Here is a 24,621-nt window from a genome sequence, read left to right on the forward strand (position 1 = left end):
ATTAATTAAATGGACTATATACATATTCATTTAAAAATGAATGTGGAACTTATTTGGTTTCAAGAGCATTTCTGAATTATGGTCTTTACACAGTACTTACACTGATGTATTAGTGTATATTAGCACTAATGTTATTAATTATATGGGTACTCTATGGAGTTAAGACTCATTCCAAGAGACCCACACTATCCATTAACACAATACCTATCATACATCTCTTTAAGCTTATTCGCACTAACAGCTCCCTCTGGCAATCATTCCACTCATTTACCACTCTCCAAATAAAGAACCTAGTATGGACACCCTTACTAACTCCACTCTCTTAGACAACTTTAAAGTGTAACCCCTTGTTTTTTCCCTACTCCCCATGCATTGAAAAAAAAAAAAATTCATCCTCATCATATTCCTGATATGTATCCTCAAGGGATGTACTGAATGATTGATAGTACTGTGTGAAAAAGTTACACCATTACTAACTTCTGATGAACAATTTTCCTCCAAATTAATCTGTTAAGACTACAATATTATCAGATCTTATATTTCTGTCTTTTAAGGCACTTTTTAGTGTATCAATCCATCTACTGTCCGACCACAGATAGAAGTTTCTGTGGTCGAACAGTGATTCAACCACAGAAACTGTGACTCTTCTCTTCATGTGACTTCATGTGTCATGAAGCGTCAGTTCATGTTGAAGGGGAGAAAGAAATAAGGCGATGTACGAATTGGTCACCAACACACAAAATCATTGTTTTATTTTCCAACTGTTATACAAGCAAAATAGTTACACTTTATAATACAATATTCATAAAAGAGAAGTTAATTTTCTGATGTGTAATAATAAACAACTTATCCTTCAATACAGATTGATTACCCTATTATCAGAATGGATTCTCCTTCTGACATGTGTAGAAGTGTTGAAGGGTCTCGCACCAAAAATTCTAGAACTCTCACCTTTACTTACCACACCTTTATTCAACTCCCAGGGATGATCTCTTGTTTTGACTCCTCTAGCTAAGTGCTGAAATATTTTTCCCCCTGCATTAATCCTGTAAAATCTTTTAAGCAACTTAAATGTTTGTCATATTTCCTCTTTTTCTCTTATCATCCAACTTCTGCAATCTGTACATCCTCAATCTATCCTCATAGGGATCATTCTACAGACCACTCTCCATCTTGGTCGCTTGCCTCTGAATCCTCTCCACTGCTTCTTCATCCCTAAGAAACTAGACCTGAGCACAGTAATATGTCCAGTTATGGACATGTTAACGTCTTATAAAGTGGAATAACAATGTCCTTAACTCTACTTGTTAGTGTGTTCTTCAATAGCCAAGTAATCTTATGGGCTACTTCATCTAAATTTTTGGTTCTGTCTACAACTATCACTTTTAAATCTCTAGCTTCATCTGTTTTCTGGAGTACAGTTCCATCAATGTGGTACACAGCTTATAATCTACTTATCCCAAAATGCATGACTTTATTTTTACGGCTATTCTGCTTGCTTTTGTTTAGGAGTGACCCTTTTTTTTTTATTGTCATTGGCTTTTTACTCAAGAATTCTTAGGGCATTGCAGATGTATTTTAGAGACAAATATATGTAGCATAATAGAAGAAAATTCGCAAATACCTTTTCTTGTATGTTGTTGCCTGTCTTCTTTCTGCGGTGTGCATACTTCTGCTGTTATGGTATTGAAAGGGGGGAGTGGGGGGAGCTTAGGCAATGTGGGAGAATTAATTTGAAAAACCTGTTTTTTTATATACTATATATTTAAGTTAAGGGATATCACATCCCATATTGTTTCTTAGCTGAATAAGAAACTCGGAGTTTCATGCCGAATATAAAAACTATATAAAGTTCGGCGCTTCCAGGCGTAAGCAAGTACCTGGATAGTGCAACACCTGACCCATTTGGTAGTGCAAACAGGCAATTCATAGTAAGGTGGAGCAAGCTCTGATCACTATTCTCGGTATTTACCCATAATGTGAACTTAGCTCCTAGGAGCTGTATTACTGTTCTACATTATGAGAGAAGATCACTACCCAGACTGGTTTCAACCTTTATTAAGGTCTCATCAGTGAGTAGGTAGACCTAGTTAATACCAAGTTTGTAGCGAACAGAACTTGCATCCCTTCTATGAGAATTGCCAAGAAGGTGTCCTAATAAATTACTAATTATATGAAGAGCCAAAGGCTTCAATTCAGCGACATGAACTTATTTAAGTTAAGGGATATTATTTCATGTCGCCGAATTGAAGCTTTTGGCTCTTCATATAATTAGTAATTAGTATAATATATATTATTTTTAAGCATGGGCTGAGCACTTTTTTTGGGAAAAAGATGAAAAAAGGGTCTGAAAATAGAAACTGTTTTTTAGAGGAAGGGGAAGGGTTTTATGGGAAAAGGTGGTCGGGGGGGGAGGGTTGATGGGGTGTGAGTAGTTTCGACCGTGTGGGTCGTCGCCTGAACTCATGTAGGAAGAGAAACACCAAGCCAACACGACATAGCATCCGCTTCCTCCATGAGTTCAGATGACAACGACCCACATGGTCAAAACAGCTCACACCCTTGTCAATCCTCTCCCTGGCCCCCTTTTCCAATAAAACCCTTCCTCTAAAAAATAGTTTCTATTTTTAGCTCCCTTTTTCATCTTTTTCCCACCCTACAAAAAAAAGCTCTCCTCCCACCCTTGAAAATAATATATGTATATATTATATTAAAAAAACTGGGTTTTTTTCAAATTAATTCTCCCACATTGCCTAAGCCATCCCCCACTCCCTTTTCAACACCATAACAGCAGAAGTATGCACACTGCAGAAAGAAGACAGGCAACAACATCCAAGAAAAGGTATGTGCAAATTTTCTTCTATTATGCTACATATATTTGTCTCTAAAATACATTGCAGATCTATTTTAGAGAATTCTTGAGTAAAACGCCAATGACATTAAAAAAAAAAAAAGGGCACTCTTAAAACAAAAGCAGGCAGAATAGCCATAAAAATAATAGTTTTTAAGAAGAGTAACATGGGAGTTTTCCCAGAAATTATACCTATATTTATGCATGACTTTATATTTCTCCACATTAAACTATAGCCACTATCTTTTGCCATACTGACAACCTATTTAAATCATCCTGCAAGCTCTCCACATTGCTTTGATTAACTATTACTCTACCTAATTTTGCATCACTAGCAAACAACTGTGTATTTTCTTTCAAGTTATTTCCTATATCATTTATGTACAAATTAAACAATAGTAGTCCTAACACTGAACCTTGTGGCACATCACTAGTCACCTGTTTTTGTCTTGATTCTGTCCCTCCATTTACCACTTTTTTGTTTGATATCTGTCCAGCAGCCACCCTCTTGTCCACTAAACCAGTGTCATATCCATTCCCATTTGATCTAATTTGTGTAATAGAGCTCCATGTGGTATTCTTTCAGATACCTTTACAAAATCCAGCAGAATCATCATGTAGTGATTTCCTTTATCCTTTGCTGCTTCTCTATTATAAAAAGTAAATTACTAAGGCATGACAACAACCCTTCACAAAGACATGTTGCTCCTCATACAGTATCATATTTTTATCTGCCCAATTTTGTGTTCCCTTTCTGACTATTTTATCATTTTTTTTTCAGTACTTGAACCACCACATTTGAGGTACTGATTGATTTATAATTTGCTACTCCAGTCATAGAAGCTCACTTATGCAAGGTAATTATTTTGCTCTTTCCACTTCTTTAGCACTCTACTAGAGTTGAGACTAAAGGAACTTAATCAGAGGCATTGCCAGTTCCCTTGCACATTCTCGCAAAACTCTAGCAGATATCCCATCTAATCTCACAGTCGCATTTACATTTGAGATTCTGCAATATCCTAAGAACCTCCAATTCATCTACCTCTGTTACCACATCAGTCTGTCACATGTTAAAGCAGTAACCTCACTAGCATGATATATCCTTGCAAAGTGATCACTCAGTAACTCAACTGTTTTATCTGCTTCTGTCTCCTTGTGACCATCATCCCTCATTAAGGTTAATCTTAATGAGGGATGATGGTCCCTCATTAAGATTAAAATAGCTAAGGAGGAGGTGATATGATTGAGACTTTTAAACTGTTGAGAGGTGGTTACAGGGCTGACACTGAAGAGTTCTTTCGCTTGGTTGGAGTGATAACAAGAGGCCATCCCTGGAAGTTAAGAAAGGAATCTGTGAGCAAGAGGGTGAGGAGTGGTTTCTTTGCATGGAGGGTGGTTGAACCATGGAATGCATTGCCTGATGGAGTGGTGAGCGCAAGAACGGTCAATGAGTTTAAGGAGGGGTATGATAGACTTTGTGTTTCTTAGGGGGGGGGACCTCCCCTCGACGAATCTTGATAGACTTTGTGTTTCTTAGGAAGGACCTCCCACGATGAGTCTTTTGACTCCATGGAGGCCTGAATAATAATAAAGTTATATTGAATCAGTAAATTAATTTAATTTTGATAATGTGAAATCCCAAAGAAGGGAAAGCATGCATATTCATATATATGAATGAAATCTCTTGTCATGTGAGACACATGACCATAAAATATTTTTTTGCATCTGTTTTTTCACTTTGGTTCATCTTGCTGTCTCATATAAGATGAAAAATTCGATTTGTTCTTTTTCTCTAACTGAAAACAAACAAAAAAAAAAAAAAAATCTAAATTCAAAAAGTTGATTGGAATCAGGAAGTTGAAAAAATAAGAGTGTACATTCTTAAAAATATGAGTGTATATAAGGATTCAGTCTCACAGCAATAGTTTATATGAAGTTTTGCCACAGACATGGTCTTCATCCTGACCCAGAACTCTGACTAGGACAATTACCAATCCCAGTTGCACCAGATGCTAAACTCTTTGGACTGATATTGACAGCAGACTTGGTTTCCTCCCTCACATATGTCTATTATGAGACTAGTGCCATAAAGCGATGAACATTCTGTTCATCCTGTATTCCACTTGTGGGGTTCTGACAGATGTTCTTTGCTTCTTTTGTAGAGAGCATTGATAAGATCAAAACTTGCCTATGGATCCCGTGTCTGTGCCTCTGACAGGGAGAGTACACTGCAATTGCTGGACCCTATTCATTGTCAAACCATCAGAATTGCAGAGCATTTCACACTTGGTGGAAGACGTTTTTCATCACCCACCCAGTGAAATACCACCACCTTGCTTATTAAAAACCTGAAGTGGCTATAGCCATGTTTGTTTGCTTAGCAAGGGTTCCAATTTGTTCCCCCCCCCCCCACACACACACACTCTTCCCACATGCAGTGAGTGATACCCTCAATGACATACCAATCTCACTGCAGGAGGCCTGGACCTTCCACATTCAGGTTACAGAAGCAAAACTGTTCTGCAGGCCACCTGATGGTTAGTACACAGGACCAAACCAGTTAGTAACAAATCTGGAAGCTTCCCAATCATCTAGCATCCAGTCCTACAACCCTGTATTTTGCCAGTGCATGACTGGCAGGAGACCAAATACTGTAGCTGCAGGGGGAACTGTTAAGGCTATGTATGGACAGGAAACAGTTTCCCCCCCTGTTTGGATGGTATGTTTGCAAGTCAATAACATCTCACTGCATGCCCCATTTCCTTTTTTTTTTTTATCTTTTCTTCACCAAATACAATGGGCCACAACCCAAAGAAATTAGATTTTACTATGGATTGCAAAAATTCTCTCACAAAAAATAGTTAAACCCATAAAAAACAAAAAAAAATCCAACTAAAAAAAAATCATAAAAAAACAACAGAAATCCAACCAAACAACACACTAACATTTAATTCTTACAACAACAACAAAAAAAATTTCCACATCCATTTCATCAACATCCATGGCCTAAACAGCAATATAAACGTGTACCACCACCTACAGTCATCTAAACCAGAATCACTATTCCTATCAGAAACCCAACTGGTAACCTCAATAGCCATTGATCTCTTCAACTGCCCAAAACTATATATTACACAGCTCTTTCCACCACAAGGGAGGCACTTGTGCATTCATCAGAACTGACATACCGTGCCAGAGACTACAAATCCTTGAATCCCCCCACTGTTTGATCAGCTTTGGCTTAAAATTTCTCTACCAAATCACCCTTCCCTTTTCATATGCTCTATCACTCTCCAAACTCCATTAACCACTCTGACCACTTCAACTTTCTCTCTCTAAAGCTTGACTTTCTGCAGTGTAAGTACCCTAATAGTGAGGTCATCCTTCTTGGGGATTTCAATGTCCACAACCCATATTGGCTCCCCTTCTCTAGTTTCACTGATCAAGAAGGCAGGGATGCTGAGGGCTGAGGTGTTGCCATCAGCAATGACCTATCTCAGATCATCAATCTTCCCACCAGAATATCAGACAACCTTCTCCAATTTGCCAACACACTTGACCTCTTCCTGACAAGCTCCCTCTTCTGGATATACTGTGGTTGTCAGTTCTCCTCTTGTTAACTCAGATCACAACTTCATACAAGTCTCTTTGCTGTAGAACAACCTACACCTACCAGGTCAGTCTCGTGTCCTTTGGTACTATGAGGATGCCAACTGGGAGGGCTTACATGACTTCTTTTCCTCTTTCCCATGGTCCAACTACTGCTTCAGTTCTCCTTATCCAAACACCTGCTCAAACCAAATAACAGACATCCTCACAGGAATTGAAGGCTCTCATCCCTTATTCCACTCCCAATTTTCAGCCACCATCCAAGCCTTGGTTCTCAAAAAAAAAGTGTGCCGATGCTGTAAATAGAAAAAACCTCTGCTTACCACAGTTGGTTCAAGACCAAAAACTTCAGCTGCCCTTTGGCTATACTTCAGCTTGCAACAGTTGTAAAAGAATTATCGGCAAGTCCAAGTCAGACTTTGAAAGTGCCAAATGCTGTAAACTCGCTTCCTTTCCAAATGACAGTCACTCCTTCTGATCCATTGCCAATGGTCTTGGCAAGAGACTGTGGTTTCCACCAGTTCCTACACAGATTTCAACTACTGTCACATCCAGACCATCGTACTGTAGTTACTTTACCTGAAGACAAGGCCAACTTATTGGCACCTTCTCTTCTAAGTCTTGCATTGATGACCTGGGCAAAGTTTCTTCCACTCCACCAAGAATGGCTCCCTTCATGTCTCCTATAGTCTTCCAACAAAAAGAAATCGAAGAATCCTTAACCTGAACACAAAGCATTTGGTCCCGATAGTATTCCACCTATTGTGTTTTAAAAAAAAAAAAAAAAAATTGTCCCTCAGAACTAACATGTATCCTGTATTTCCTCTTCAGTCTATCCCATTCAACTAGCATCTATCCTACAACATAGAAACAGGTTCACATCCAACCCATCCCAAAGAAAGGTGTTAAATCAACCAATAAATTACCGTCCAATTACTCCCATTTCTGTTCTTTCTAAAAATTATGGAGAAGGTCATCGACAACCAATTCTTGAATACCCTAGAGACATACCAACTAATCAGCAATCTACATCTAATCTTGCTTTCACCATCTACCTCTGGACTCAAGCCATGGAAAAATTTGGAGAAAATCACATGATTGCTCTCAGCATTTGAAAGGCATTTGATCAGTTTGGCATGCAGGGGCCTACTTAGCAAACTGCTATCCTATAGTCTGCCTTCCATGCTCTGAAACTGGATTGCAGGGTTGCTCACTATGTGTCATGGTGGACAGTCTCCTCTCCTTCATATTTCCCAACCATTGCAGGAGTACCCTAGGGTTCTGTTCTTTTACCCACTCTTTGTCTTTTATATAAATGACTTGCTCTTAAAGGTCTTCCAATCCTATCCATAGCTTTGCTGATGAGAGTATATATTCCTATATACTCTCTATATAATACACTATATTCCTCCTTTTCATTTAACAAACCTTGTAGTGCTCAAGTATTATAATCCTCAATATCTGTATCCAAGTGGGGAGAGGACAACCTTGTAAATTTCATGCCGCACAAACTTAGCAATGGAATATTGCTCCCATATTTGGGATGGTACCAAAATCCTCTAAGAGGTATCATTAATTTAATCCTCAGAAGAGGTAAATTGAGGATTAAATTAATGATCCCTCTTTCACATATCCACTTCAATCCCCCTCTCTCTCACAGATGTTCAGTATCTGCCTTGTCTCTTTTCTACAGATACTTTCATGGACAGTGCTCTTAAATTGGCAACTATCATTCTTCCACTTTCTTCCAAAATCATTAAAACAAGAGCCACTTCTAACCAGTACCCTTTTACAGTCCATCTTAACTCACCAAACTGACTTCACTGCCTCCTCTTTCATTCCATCTACTTCTGTCCTTTGGAACAGTCTCCCCATTCTGCCAAAGATTACAACCCTGAGCTGTTCAAGTCAAATGTGAACAGATTTGTCCTTTCTTCTATTCCTCTTGTCCACCTTGCACTAATGTGCTATAGATCTTATGGCCTTTCATGAGCAGATCAGATATTAAAAAACAAACAAAAAATTTCATCTATTGCTAATCTGTACATCAAGCAAGCATAACACCTTTGTTGCTTTGATGCCAAGAGCTGTCTGTTATATGCAACAAAAATAATCACTGCCAGATCATCCCCACTTAGTGAACTCTCTTTCATCCACAATGAGAGAATTTTTACAACACTTGAGACTGCCATAAAATCCTTTGGTTTGCAGATAAAAGCATTCCTATAAGAGACTAATAAAAGACTGACGTGAAGAGACTGATAAAGGCTCTTCACGTCAAACAGGAATCAAACCCAGGTCTTTCTAACCAAAAGGTTAATACTGACTGAACTTCAAAGGCTCCAGTAGTATTGGTATGTGACATTCATACACCCAGGTATTATGGGATGAATTTTCCTCAGATGTGGTATTTGAGACTTACAAAAACTTTAACCAGTCCAGTTTTCAGTTCAACCATATTCAGGGATACAAAGGGACAATACATTAATTATATAATTGCAATAACTCTCTTAATCGAATTAAAAAAAACTTTGGGATTTGTGAAACGTATAAGAAGTTGTCTGCATGGTTCAGTTTTAGTTCCAACCAGCTTACTTTTAAGAAGTTTTGAAATAGCATTAATAATTCTTCTCTGGCTGAGTGAAATTTAATGAAATTTTATAGTTAAGAGCTGTGTTAGAATTTGACAGTTTTGATTTCAATCTGACCATTGTTATTGTTGTGCAAAAAATTAGGTAGAATGAAATATTTTGTCTAGAGATAAATCACCATGCCTGTACACTTGCAGAATGTTATCCTAAAAAATGCAAACATAATTGTCTCAATGACCACCTATGTATGTTGTCTACATCTTGGGTAATCTTAGATATTGTTACTGAACACATTAAGTAATATTTCAAGAGAAAATTACTCTTTCAATGAATTATAAAAGGAATTCATTGAAAAATTATTATTACTCTCCATGAAGTTAGCATTCATCATGGGAAATTCATTCAACTGACAACATATTTATCATATAAAATCTTAAAATCCTTAACACGCCTTGCCATTAACATTCACTGACAATTCTACAATTCTCAGTGTAAAAAAAAAAAAAAAAAAAATCTACTCCTCACCACTTCTTCACCACACTTTTACATAACTTCCAGGGATGAAATGTAGTTTTTCCCTTGTCACCTTCTACTCTTTTTATAATCCCCTCTGGATTAATCTGATAAAATCCTATCACTAACTTAAATGTCTCTATCATATCACCTCTTTTCCTCCTATCCACCAAACTCTGTAATCCACATTTCTTCAGCCTCTCTCACTCCATAGTCAGCACTCCAAAGTCCTGACATTGTATTAGTTACTTTTCTCTGGACCCTCTCCAGTGTCTCCACTTCACATTGAAAACCAGATGACCAGATCTGAGCACAATAGTCCAAGTGTGGCCTGACCACTACCTTGTACAGTGGCACAACCACTTCCTTATCCCATACATCTTAGAATACTTCTTATCATAGCAGCACTACAATGTGCAACCTTTGAAACATTAGAAATATGTCCTCTAAACTTCAGTGTACTGCCAACCATCATTCCCAAATCTCTAATCTCATCCACTTCCTGCAGTATGGCACCATCGATATAGTACACAGCTTTATTTCTGCACTCCAAAATGCAACACCTTTCACTTATTGATATTAAAACTATAACATCACTCTTTTGCCCAAGTAAAAAGTATTCAAATCTTCCTGAAGGGAATTAACATTAGAAGTGCTACTTATAATTCTTCCGAACTTTATCTCATCAGCACATAACTGAAGATCCCTAGTCGGTCTACATGATATATCGTTTACAAACAAGTTAAACAGCAGGGACCCAAGAACAGAACCCTTGGGCATGCCACTGGTTATCCTCCTTTTTTGAGACATTGTTCAATCATACACAACCTGCTGATATCTTCAGAGAGCCAGTCTGATCTCTAACCAGTATACCATCTATTCCCATCCTCTGCAGCACCACATAGATTACCACACACCAACTTATGTGGTAATGTATTAAATTCTTTTGCAAAGTCCAAGTATCACTGTATATGATTCTCCCTGATCTAACACGCTTGTTGTTACCTTATCATAAAATGCAAGTAAATTACTAAAACAGGACCTGCCCTTTACAGATCCATGCTGACCATCATAAAGATTGCTACCATGTTCTTCACCCAAGTCCTGTATTCTATTCCTTACCAATCTCTCCAAAATCTTGACCACAACCGCAGTTATACAGACTGGCCACAAATAGTTTATTTGATGAATTATCTTTTTGATGAATTACCATTTCTTAAATTGTTTGAATTGTTCCACTTCTGATTGATCCACTTCTGTCCTTATCTCCTTTAAGGTTCAGGACTTTATTTTTCTTCCTGTGTGGAAAGACCGAAAAAAAAACAGTCATTAAAAACTCAACCTACCATATCTTTTTTCCCAACAGCTGTCATGTTGTCATTGCTGTAACATAATTGATAACTTTTAAACTTTTTTCTTTCTTTATGAAATACATCAGCAATTAGGGGATATAACTATTGAGTTAAAAAATCCCCTAATTTCTCTCAGAACAGTATTATACAGTGTTTTTCTCTCTATGCATCCTCCACTATGAATCATACTTTTGGTTTTCATTTTGGTCATGAAATGAACAAAATCAGCTACCATTGTGTGTTATTGTTATGCTGTTGTACTTAAACAATAAGTCTTTGCACACTTCAGGCAAAAACAAGTTTTTCATATCATAAATACATTTAAACAGTCATTATTCCAATAAATAAATTTTATAACTAAATCAGTGCATTTATTTAGTTCATTATTGACCTCACATGTACAGTATAAACAGTGCACACAACATACTATATATATAATAACCAATCTATTTTTTTTGTATGTGACTCTTACAAAAGGCTTCTATAAACCTATAGTACGTTCATACTGTGAGTGGATTAAGGATTTTTTTTTTCTATTTTGATTGATTATTTATATATATATATATATATATTATTTATTTTTACTTGGTCCAGAAATCCTGCTCTAGAGACCTAACATGCAACTTTTTCCAGCCATTTCAGGGCTCCAATAAGCAGTTTTGCGGTCTCATATCTCATGATGAAATCCATCTTCAGCCTAAAGACATTCACAAGCATCCATGGCGAGATTCGAATCCACAACCTGTTAGTTAGAGTAGGTAAACTAACCACTTGGTCAACCAGACTGCCAGCAGCATACCACACATTAATTGGGCATTTCTCGCAATATAACTTCATTAACAGAAGAAACCGATAATTATAAACACAAATGAAAATTGGTACTATGATTCATTTGTACATCTTATTTTTCCATCACCTTTAACCATTAAGTAGGTATGCAATTGTAATACAGTATTGTTCTAAGCTTATTTTCACACCTCACAACATGAATTAGGTTAGTATAATTAAATAGTTGAACATTTTGTATAATGAAAATTCTTTTAATACTATTTAAAGAATATGATTATCACTCAAAGACCAGATCATGTGACTGACTGCATCATAAAAGTATTTCACCACAGCAAGTGCTATCTACTTTATTATTATTATTACATGATGCCTCAAGAGTCAAAGGACTCTTTGAGAAAGGGCACCTGCTCTCCAACTCTGTCTCCACCACCCAGTCTGTCAACTACAGTGAACCGCCATTGCCATCCTTACCTAGACCAGCGCCATCTGCTGCCCACCACTAGTATTTTTTGTCTGTAAATTGTGTGTGTACTTGCTGTCTTCCTGAATTGTATTATTTGCATTTCCTATTAAATTATTTTTTATGGAGAATTTATATAAATTCATCCTTCACTATGAACAGTAAACAAAAGACACAAAACCAAATTATGACGAGCTGTATTGCAGCATACATTTTAAACCCACATTAAACGAAAGCATATTTCTGTATAATTACATATGTGTAAGGAGAATTGAAGTACTACTGTTTTATCATAACATTTACTTTTCTTAAAACATCACCTATAACAATATAGAAAGTGGATTGATATGTTGTGCAAGTAAACTTTTTTTTTATGGCTAGCAGTTAAGTTGTTGTTTTAGAGTCCTGACTTATGCTGTTTAAATTTCCTTGTTATCATCAGCACTCCTCTCCCCTCTTGCTCTTCCTGTATGTATAAAAATATTGTACCCTTCTCTGTAGAGTAGAGAAATCCGATTTAATCCCAGTACATGCGAAATGTGTGCCTTTCGTGAATGGATCTACATTTAAAAAGCGTGCATACCGGTACATATGGAATTGGACAGATTGAGTTAGATTCTTTAAAATGAAGAATCTAAAGACCTGAAGAATCAAACTTTTTGAGTAATCTGGTCCCATTCACAATATAGTAACACACAGTTTGAGGGGAGTCTATATTTCTAGATTTTGCAGACATTTGCTGAGGTGGCCCATGGCAACTTGATACTGAAGTTGCCAATGAATGGATTCAGAAAAAAAAAAAAAAACTAGGAATGGGTTGGTACTTGGCTCTAACATATCAGTTATGTATAAGAGGAGTTTTATCAAGGGGAAATGTGAGAAGTGTTTTGTAGGGGACAGTACTAGGACTTCTATTCGTTGATGCTGATGATATATAGTTAAATGGATTTCAGAAGTTATTCAGTTGTTCACTCCAGAGCTAGCAAGAACTATTAGGAATGATGTTGATGCAGTGGTTCTTGTATGATTTGAATAAGATTGAATGGTGTTTGCCACATAAGTAGGGTTGGCAGCTTAATGCAATTGAATGTAGGTTTTGAGCTAGGGGATTCAGAGATGGAAGTGTATTCTGTTGACTGGAGGATGTAGATGTATAGAATATGCAAGTTGAAGTTTAGGGAACATAAAGTAGCAAGGACAAACTTGTTGGATTCTTGCAGTAGTGATCAGCATAGATTACAATACATTACTAAATCACTTAAGGAATTGAACAACGTAGCTACGAATATAAATTAAATTACACTTTAATAATATAATTTAATTTATATTCGTAGCTACGTTGTTCAATTAAGTGATTTAGTAATGCATAACCAACGTATAAGCCTGTCTACGAGATTACAATACAGTTGTTCCATTGTACGTAGGTCATTAATGAGATCTAATGAATATTACTGGGCACCACTCTAGTTGCCTGAATTTTTAGATGAAGAAGAAACTAATCTGTAGAGTTTGGTAGATAGGAGTATGATTAAACCATGTAAGATGAAGTATTTACCAAATACACATGAAATTTTCCAAAGTGCAGAACAAGAGAAAAGGACAGGAGGAATTGCTAGGAGTGATAGAATTTTTGCATGGTGAGTTATGAGTGTACAAATGTATACCTTTTGGGAAGGACTACAGGTGGTGAATGGTTTGTCCGATACTTGGTAACATCTAGATTTTTAATTCAGTGAGTCTAGACTCCTTGAATGCTTGTTATAATAGTATTGTCCAGTGATAAGAAATTCTTGTTCTGCTATACTGTATATTGCACCTAGATAAGATATAACAATCCATTATACCTGCCGTTAGCCAGTATTGCCATTGACATTTTTATGCCAATTTTAATGCATATGCAAAATTTTTTAATATAAAGCTATGTATTAGTAGTAAATATTTCAGAAATACTGTCATGAAGTACTCTGCAAAAATGTATGTGCAAAATTGTTAGCCTAATTTAATCTAACCAACTATTTTCAGTTTGTTTGCTGTTAAAACTTAAAGCTGTTTGTACCTACATCCCATTTAATTAGCAAATCAATTTATAGGTTATATTCAATTTTTTTTAATTTTAATGTAGGAAGACTACTTTCATTACCCCCCCCTCTTCCCTGAGCTTAAGAACTGAAAGAAATGTGTGCTGTTGCTATGTCAGTGATGCATTTCAGTTATTCAATTTACGAATTTTGAATTATTCAATGCTCTTGATACTAATGACCCCCCCCCCTGATACAGAGGGCATCCCTCTAGTTGTGCCAAAAGCTTGTGTCCTAGAATCAATACCAATCCTGTATCACATCCTTCCTATCTCTAGAAAGGGTGATAAGTCTGTCGTGAAACTGTTATCTTATTGCTCTCTCTCTCTCCCCTCAGTACTTGAAAGTGACAAAGTTATCGACCAGCTTTCTCACTACTTGAGGATCTATTAGTTAGTCATTCCGAGCCAGTCTGTCATTCTCGTTCTAAAGCAGACCTCACTTTGTCCACCTTTTGGACACCCATGGAAAGATATATAGACCATTTGGTTGTTCTTGATATAATATTTGCCATCAGTCTTCTTATCAAGCAACCAAATTAGTGTCTCTCTCTCTCCTTATTATGATTGGATTGCCTCCAGTGACCTAACTTCATATCTTATTCATTGGTTTTCTGGCAGTGCTCGCCATTCCTCTTCATTTAAAAAAAATTTGCAGAGCTCAAATGATTCAAGCTTCAAGATTGTTCGTAGACCAGTGTTTTCCCAAATTTTTCCTATAACTGAACACTTCACAAATCCTGAAATTTTAATGGAACACCTTGATTGCAGTCGAGTATCATTGGTCTCATATTCAATGTAAAGCTAAGCGCACACTATCGCCAAAGCAGGCTGTATCGCTTCACAAAAATACAACAGCGCACAGCAGTGCATTGACCTTGCTCGTGACCACACGTTTCCTAGAATAAATACCTCCATACTTCACTCGCGCTCTGAGGTGTCGACAAGCACAGGTGGCTGATTCAAGGCCAGTGTGCACGCTGACCTTGATAGTACAATCCACACGCAAAATGAGGAGCGCCTAATTTTCAAACATGTTTGAACTTTAAAACTTTCGCCGCATTTAAAACCATTCCAGGCTCATTAATTTTGATAATTTTTTATGGAACACTTATTCACTTTCTGCAGAACACCAGTGTTCTGCAGAACACAGTTTGGGAAACCTTGCCATAAACAATGCTATCAAAATAGTCTTATTACATCATGGTTTCCCTTCTTGGACTAGCTTTCAAATCCAGATTATACTGAAATTAACTATTACATCCATAGCCTCTTCAGCCTATGAAAATCTTTGTGTACATTTTCATTCAAAATGTTCTCTCCTATTCAGCTCCTAATACTTTATAAATTTTAAATCTGACTGGCTTTACATTACAGTTCTCACTTTTGGGACATTGCACCCAAACCTCCCTATGAATTCTTAATTATAGGCAGAGGAGAACAGTCTGCCTGACAGGTGACCCATCCCCCCCCCCTACACACACATTCACACACACCTATATAGGTTCACGCCAGTCGCTTTCTTGTAAGTGGTCTGTTTCTGCATTATGCATTTTTATAGGTACTTTTATCCACTGAATTGGTCTCTAAGAATATGAGCTGCAATTATTGAACTAGCTTATCTTCTTTCTTCATTCCATCTACCCTCTCTGTGGAACAGCCTTCCCTATACTACTTTTTTTCCCTAATGAGTGCAACTCCCAAACTTTTCAAAAAAGCTTGTTAATAGACTGCTTTTTCCTTAAGCACTTGCCTATGCATGGTACTATTATATTTTGACCTCTTGTGTGTGGGGTTATAAAAAATAAAAGGAGCTAACACTGATTTTCATGTGTTTGAATGTTTTTCTGGTATTTTCTTCTGAAAAACAGTAACACATAAAACTATTTTGGTTTCAGTAAAGTAGGCAGTAAGTATTGAGCCAGTGGGTTTTCTTTTAGTGCTGTATTTATTTAATTTATATTTATTTATTCCAAGGTCTGAAAGGGAGATATTCAGTTATCTGCACATAATGCAAAATTGGAGAGGTTAATGACACTTTGGATATGGTATCATTTCAGAATAACGAACAAGCTGGTGCAATTGGAAAATGAGAATTAAGAATGTTGATTTAATATTAATTGTAATGTTAATGCATTTTGTTCAGATGAAATGGAATATAGCATACTATATTGGTGACTGTTCTTGGGGAGTAATGGCAGATAAAGGGTGGAGGGGACATTTCAGTGATTATTGAAAGTACCTAGAGGATTACTGCTAGACGGAGAAGAATATATGATATTCTCTATGATAAATATGTTGTCAGTTGAATGAACCTCCCACGATGAGTCTGCCAACTCCATGGAGGATATCTTTCCTTTTTGTGTATTAGACCTAGTGGCCTTCATGGAGCTGTCCTTGGCCCTTCCAAACTGTACCCGTCCCAAGGATGAGGTGGTCAGCCCTATGCTTCCTGGTATGTCCTACGTCTGTAGCTGCGTGTGTTCATGGGGGCCGGTTTGCCTGTTCTGGGGGATGAAAAACCAGTTTCCAGGTGAAAAAACCCCTTTCCTCTGTATGAGACTGGCTAACTCACCGTTTGTCAAAAGAAGAGACCAGATAAAGGTTCCTCATGTCACTGATGGGAATCGAACCCAGGTCTTTCCAACCAAAGGGCTTTGTCTATATCAACTGAGCTATGGAGGATGTAATAATATAAGCAGTGATAACAATGCAGTTGCACCACTGGAATATAAAGTATTGATTAGGCTTCACCTGGACTACTTGGCACCTATCTAGTCTTCTGAATATCTCCTAATACGGAAACTGTAAAGTATCTAGTGGCAAAGTAAGAATGTATCGGGAACATGGAATGTTGAGTAAGGATACCCATTCCTGTCTGACTACTGCATGGATGATGGGGGTAGATAATCTCTGACTATACCTGAAACATTGCACCACATGCCTTTTGCTAAAATAACATCAAAGGAATTTTGAACTGTTTTGGATACCAAAAGGGCTCCTAGTCCTAATGGTGTCTCACCAATTTGCCCAGGAGATGTGCTCCTGAATTAACACCTGCTCTTTATCATCTTATCTTAATCTCTATACTCTATTATACTCAGCTGACATCCACTTTCCCCATGGCATGGAGATGAGCCTTTATTCAGTGATTCAAAAAAAAAAAAAAAATCAGTTTGTGTTTCCCATCGTATTGTTTTTACTTCAATGCTATCTTAAAGGTAACAGGAGTTGGCAGTCAACTTTAAAACACTAGGAGAACTTTCAACTAATCAGTGGCCGCTGGTGTGGATTCTGTCAAGATCCACAGCATATCCAGATCTTCTTGCCTACATCACCTACCTCTGGACACTTCAAATTTCCAGGGCATTTGATATAGGTCTTGCTGCTTCATATCAGAAAATTGCCATCTTGTGATCTGCCTGTCCACCCTTCATTATTATTATTATTATTATTACGGGTATCTCCATGGAGTCAGTAGACTCATCGCGGGAGACCCAAACTAGCAAAACAATATCTGACATATCTCTTCTTGAATTCATTTACAGACGAAGAGCTCACAACTAAGTCAGGCAATGAATTCCATTCATTCACCACCCTCCAGGCAAAAAACCTTGTTCTGACACCTTTGTTAACCACACTCTTCTTTAATTTCCAGAGATGACCTCTTGTTCTTCCATCACTTTCACACAGCTGAAACATTTCCCCTGCATCAATCCTATAAAAACCTTTTAGTAATTTGAATGTTTCTATCATATCCCCTCTTCTTTGCCTATCAACCAATCTCTGCAATCCACAAGCTCTCAATCTATCAATGTAGGGAGCATTTTTTATATCGCTCACCAACTTGGTCACTCTTCTCTGAACCCTCTCCACAGCCTCCTCATCTCCAAGGAATCCAGGTGACCAGACCTGAGCACAGTAATCCAAATGTGGAAGTATCAATGCTTTATAAAGGGGAATAATAACCTCTTTATCTCTGGATGTCAGTGTGTTCCTCAACAACCAAGTAATCCTATGTGCAATCTTGGACACCTTAGCAATGTGTCCTCTGAACTTCATCTCCCTATCTACCAATACCCCTAAGTCCCTAGCCTCATCAATCTCTTGGAGTACCTTTCCATCGATGTAGTACACAGCTGGTAATCTTTTAATCCCAAAATGCATGACTTTACACTTTTCCACATTGAACTGACATCCATTTTCTTTTGCCCATTTTACCAGCTTATTTAAATCCTCCTGCAAACTTTCAACATCAGCTTGATTTTTTATTGCACTACACAACTTTGCATCATCAGCAAACAACTGAATATCTCCCTTTAAGCCGTTTCCTATATCATTTATATACAAATTAAACAACATTGGCCCAAGCACAGAGCCCTGAGGCACACCACTGGTCACCTGCCTCATTCTGGACTCGGCTCCTCCATACACCACCTTATGGTATCTCTCCCTGAGCCATTCTCCTATCCATATCACCAATTTAATATCCATTCCCATCTGCTCCAATTTGCGTAACAGTGTTCTATGGGGTATCCTGTCAAAAGCCTTAGCAAAATCCAGAAGTACCACTGTGTAGCCAGTTCCTTTGTCCAACTCAGACGTTATTCTATTATGAATAGTTAATAGATTGCTAAGGCAGGATCTACCTTTAACAAAACCATGTTGGCCTCTATAGAGTATCATATCCTGATCCACCCATTCTTGAATTTTGTCTTTAACCAACTTTTCCAATACTTTTACCACTACTCCTGAGATGGTGATTGGTCTGTAATTCAATACCGCAGTTTTAGAGCCACCCTTATGCAAAGGAACCACTTTGCCTAACTTCCACTCCCTAGGGACCATACCAGAGTTCAAACTTAAGTTAAATATCCAGGTGAGAGGGGTTGACAATTCATTTGCACATTCACGCAACACCCGAGCTGATATTCCATCTAAGCCTACCGCAGTGTTTGCATTTAAGTTTTGCAATATATTTAATACCTCTGATTCTTTAGCTTCAATTCTCACATTAGGTATTGCTGTAGGTATAGAGATATCCTCACTTGGGTGATAGACTTTTGAAAAGTGATCACTCAGTAACTCGACTATTACATCTGATTTTGTCACCTCAATACCATCAGCACCCACTAAGGTTATCCTTCCGAAGTCATTCTTCCTCTTACTTGCCACATAGCGGAAGAACTCTTTGGGATTACCCTTGATCTCTTTGGCTAAGGTCTTCTCATAATCTGATTTAGCTTGTCTTACTATGCTGGTAACTTTCCTAGCTTGAGCCTTGTACTGCTCATGGGTGTCCTGATCGCCTTTCTCCTTGTAAATTCTCCATAACATTTTCTTTTTTTGCAGTTCAAGCTTGATACTACTGCTCATCCATCTAATGCCTGCCTTGTTTGACCTCCTAACCATGGGGACACAATCTGATATTGCTTTCCTCAGATACCCGCTGATTTTATCCCAAGCACTGCTAACATCTTTCCCTTGCAATATGTTCTGCCATGGGATGGCTGCAAGCTCACTCCGAAGCTTGTTATAATTGCCTAACCTGTAGTTCCGTACATACCCCTTCTTAATAGAAAAATCCACAGATTTTGCAACCTCCCAAGTCAATACCACATGATCGCTTTCACCAACTGGAGGTAACGAGGACACCTTACTTATGCATATAACCTCTGAACCAATAACCAGGTCCAACACTCTCACACCACGTGTCCCTTCAGTTACGTGCTTTTCAAGTAATTATCTCGTAGAAGATGTATGAATTCCATTTCCTTTTTGCTACGTGATATTTCCTCCTTCCAATTGATATCACCGTAATTAAAATCCCCCATAATAATCACCAAGCCTTCACTCATTGCACTAAGTTGCTGATGCATGAATTCAATATCTCCCCCCGTACTCCCTGGCCTATAGCAGCATCCAACTGTATATTTGGTTGCTTTGGTCGCTATTTTGCACCAGACTGCCTCAAATGAACTCTTATTCACATGTCTATCATCATGATATACTACTTTCTTTGGCTGCAACACATCAGCTATCATCAACAGTACTCCTCCCCCTGTTCTATCTTCTCTATCCTCCCTGAAAATAGTGTACCCATCACATTCAATTCCAGTGACCACATCTTCTGCTGACAGCCAAGTTTCACTAATGCCTACAACTTTTGGTGAGATTTCACTGACTAATGCCAAAAATTCTTCTCTCTTATTTCGAATGCTTCTAGCATTGGTATACAAAAATTGCAGATTCCCTCTAGATCTTGTACCGGCTTTAGAACTGATATATAAGTCATTAACTACCGTAGTCCTATGCCGATTTTTATCCCCTCTCTTCTGCAATTTATTCAGCCTATAAGGATCAATAAATACACAATCAGTGCTAAAGTTTCTCTCTCTTACACTCAACCTTTTCAATATTAGTTTCCCTGCCCAATAACTTCAACCTGTTCAGAAAACAATAACTTCTTCAATCGCTTATGTCCTTCCATGTTAAGATGCAGTCCATCTCTAGCATACAACTGCCTTTTTCCTTCAAACACACTCCAAACATCAACAAACTCCAGACCTCTTTTTCTGCACATTCTTGCAATCATATCATTCATTATCATTGCTCGTCTACTTAACTCGTAATTGTCAAAACGAGGCAGCACACACACTATTCTCCCATTGACACTTTTCCTCTTCACAATATCTAATAATGTTCTTAAATCTTTTCCTACCCGATTTATACTACCTCTCAGGTCATTCGTACCCACCATAACTATCATCTTGTCTGCTTCATGCCCTCTCTTTATTGCTAAAGCCACTCTTTCTATTGTCCCATCAGCCAAGCACTCCTCATGCATACCACTCTCCATACCCTTAATCATAGAATCACCATATATTTTACTACTCTTAACTTCATTCAAGTCCACACTCATGGACTCATTCTCTACACTATTCAGCATGACTCTCCCAGCTTCATTACTCAACTCTCTATTACTTACCCCCCCCACTCTCACTACATCTCATTTCTTCTAGGCCACTTGTGGTTTTATTATATTGACTCACAATCACTCCCATACTATTTATTACTGAATCATTCACCAAAGACTCACCCATATGTAATCCTGTTCTAGTTACTTCAGCTAAAGTAATCTCTATAGTCCTAATTTCTCTGTTTAACACATTAAACTCCGCTTTAACTTCCAGTATCTCCTTACCGATCACTTCCACTTCCTCATGAAGAAGATGAAGGTCATTTTTCATTTTCATAAACTCCCGCCGAAGTTCTTCCGCTACGGTCCCGATGTCAGCTTCCATTCCTAAACGCTCCAGCCTATCCCGACACTTCTCACATACGTCGACATTTTCGTTCTTTTCATTTTGCCAGACCGACCACAGATCCTTCACATTTTTCGGTGCATACATATAGCAGTTTCCGCAACGCATCCATTGCGAAAAATCCAACGCTGAGCCGGCCTTTCTTGTAGTAGTAGAAGTCCTGCGCGCCGCTGACGTACGTTTCTTGTTGGACGCCATCTTTACACGTTGATATAGTGAAACAAACGGCAGTGAAAACACAATATATACAACACAGTTCTAAACAATAGTACCACTGAAGGACACTTGTTTCTAACCGATACACAATTGCAGCACAATTTGTGACAAAAAGCCACACTATATTTAACTTTAAACACGTTTTCTAGACTAGCTAAACTCGACCGCCACATTTACCAAGGACAATCATATTTTCTCTAAAGTCATTCACTCTGGTGTATGTGATAGTGGAAAGTGTTCTCTTTAGATTTTCTCACTAAATGCAGGCATTTTTCACAGCTCTTATTTTGTCTTCTCTTCTTCATATACATAAATGACATTTTCTCATATCTTGACTACCTGTGGTTCTGCTGATGGTAGCACTCAATTCCTCTTCATCCTATGATAAACTTTCTAGTACTCAAATATCTTAAGAATTTCTGCAGCCAGCAGCTCCATTTCATCCTTCAATGGGATGATGACAAACTTGTTTCCTTCAATGCTTACAAAAGTTTCCTTTTTTGCTTACAAAAAATACCATAGTTCTTCTCTACCTTTGATAATTTATTTAGCTCAGCTCACCGGTTTCCAGATCTCACTTCTTGGAATGCATCATTTATCTCCTAGTCTTTCTGGCACAAAAACCATTTCTGTGGAATCTTCAGCTTCAAAAAAATTGTAATTTTTTGCAGAAGACTACTTTTCATCTATCCAGGTATACTCTGTACATATCCGAAATCTGCAGAACCTTCTCTGACATTTGCAGTGATGTACCCTGATGCTTTCTAGAAGATGGCAGTTCAGTTAATTGATGTTTCCATGGGTATTGGTCAGAACTGGCATCCCTCTCTCCCATTTCTTTTAAACGTACAATAACATAGGCAGTAGCTGACCAACATCCATTTATGATTGGATTGCTAATGCACTGAAACTTCTACTTCCATTCATCTTTCATTCCACCTATCTCTGTTCTCTGGAACAGCCTTTCTTGGGAATTATCCTTCAAAGACAACCTCTAGCTCTTCAAAGAGTATCAATAGGTTACTTTTTTTTCTTGACACCTAATCGCACATCATTGTTTTTCTATAGGGTTTGCAGCCTCGTGTGGTAGTGACATCGGAAATATATAGAGGGAGTAGTTTGCAGAGCTTGGCAGTGAGAGAAAACATAGGGAAATGAGATTTATAAGCTGGAGAGAAGCTTATCAGATGGAGAGAGCTGTTGCCAAGGCAGTGAATGAAAAAGTGGTCCTGTCTGTATGGATTCTGTGAGCAATGAATGAAGTACATCCTCTTTATGGAGAACAGCAGGAAAGTAAAATGAGTCTAGTAATTCCATGTAGGTCTTGAAACTGAAATAAATGGTAATAGAATGAGAAAGGCTTCATAACTTGCTCATTGCAGTAATTTGCTTTATTCCTTATAGCAGTTATAGTAACTTGATTGATTGTTTGTAGTCTAATACCTATCAAGCCTTCCTTGATAGGTATTAGACTGTGACTCTTAGTTTGCAGTGAAAGATAGCAATGAAATTAATGATAATTTTACTTCTATTAAACAATTTTTATGAAACTGCTTTGTTCTCTTTGAAAATTTCATAAGATTCCTGCTTGTTTGTTTTAGTCAGCACTTCTGCGAGGTGCAGAAAAAGATTCAAGATCATTATTTGAAGCAAGGAGACAAATTTTAGGACTTGACCAAAGTGAAGTTCCACTCTGTTGTGAAAAGCATACTGCATCACTGACATCTGATATACTGATGACAGCAGTTCTCCAAAATGAAACTATGAATAGCTTGAGCACATTTCCTATGACAGTTATGAAATCCTACTCAGGTAAATTTTTTAACTGTATATTATGTATTTATATACAGAGATGCCTTAAAAATAAAACTGACCTGTGATAAGTACTTGATTTTGACAACAGTCCTAAAATATGTTTCCACTACACTTATGTGTATGTTAATCCTTATTAAGCTGTACATTTATACTTATCTCCTGTTTAATATGAATCATTTCCTGTGTTTAGGATATTATGACGGTCTAGCACAATTAACATTTTGTTATTTGTTTCTTATTAATTGGGTTATCTGATTTCCATTATGAATTTTTTGGAAAAGACCAGATATGCTATCTTCTGTGATAATCCTTACTGCATCAACCAGTCCAGGTCAAACTTTCTTTGGCCTTTACCCTGTAATTTTTGTTGTGGGTATCTTTATCTTTCATTTCCCATTTTGTTTAAGTCATATCACCTTAGATTACTGTTCACAAATCTAAAAAAGCTAATGTCCATTTGCTTTGTAAAATCATAAATATTCTTTCATTGAAATTAAGTTCATTGATATTCTGAACGAGGAATACAGAAGGTATAGGATTAATCTTTGAGGGGAATTTTATGTAGGCACATGGAATGTGCAGGGGTATACAGATGGGTACTCTTGATATTGTTTTTAAAGAGATGGTGAGGTATAAAATTGACATCATGGGAATTTCAGGGACCGGATGGAATGGAGAATGTCACTTCAAAAGACAGAATGGTAAGGTAGTTGTTTTTTCGGGAGGTGACTCAAAGCATCATGGGGGGGGGGGGTGTATCTGTGATACTTAAGACAGTTCAGGCAAGAACCCTTCTTGCTTATAATCCCATTAATTACAGGATACTTTGTATTAGACTTAAGGCTCATCCTACCAATATATCAATTGTGATAGTTTATGCACCCCACACAGATAGGCCCGATAAAAGTGCGCAATTCTATGAAAACTTAGATTTTTTGGACTGCCTACCAAGGAGAGAGATGTACTTTACATCTGAGGACTTGGAAAAGAGTATGAGAGTTAGTTCTGAGTGTGGCATGTTTC

General features: G+C 37.6%; 1 protein-coding gene across 1 annotated transcript in view; it reads left to right on the plus strand.

Moving 5' to 3' along the window:
- LOC150109077 (protein bicaudal C homolog 1-A-like) overlaps positions 1-24,621 on the plus strand; it is a 169,488-nt gene that overhangs the window by 51,913 nt on the left and 92,954 nt on the right. Inside the window, exon 4 of the mRNA XM_090401568.1 lies at positions 23,385-23,595. Coding sequence (XP_090257694.1) covers positions 23,385-23,595 — 211 coding nt within the window. The remainder of the gene's footprint in view (positions 1-23,384; positions 23,596-24,621) is intronic.

This window comes from Typopeltis vanoorti, chromosome 2, assembly GCF_054136105.1.
Source record: "Typopeltis vanoorti isolate ZY-2024b chromosome 2, IOZ_Tvanoo_1.0, whole genome shotgun sequence".
Classification (NCBI taxonomy): Eukaryota; Metazoa; Arthropoda; class Arachnida; order Uropygi; family Thelyphonidae; genus Typopeltis; species Typopeltis vanoorti.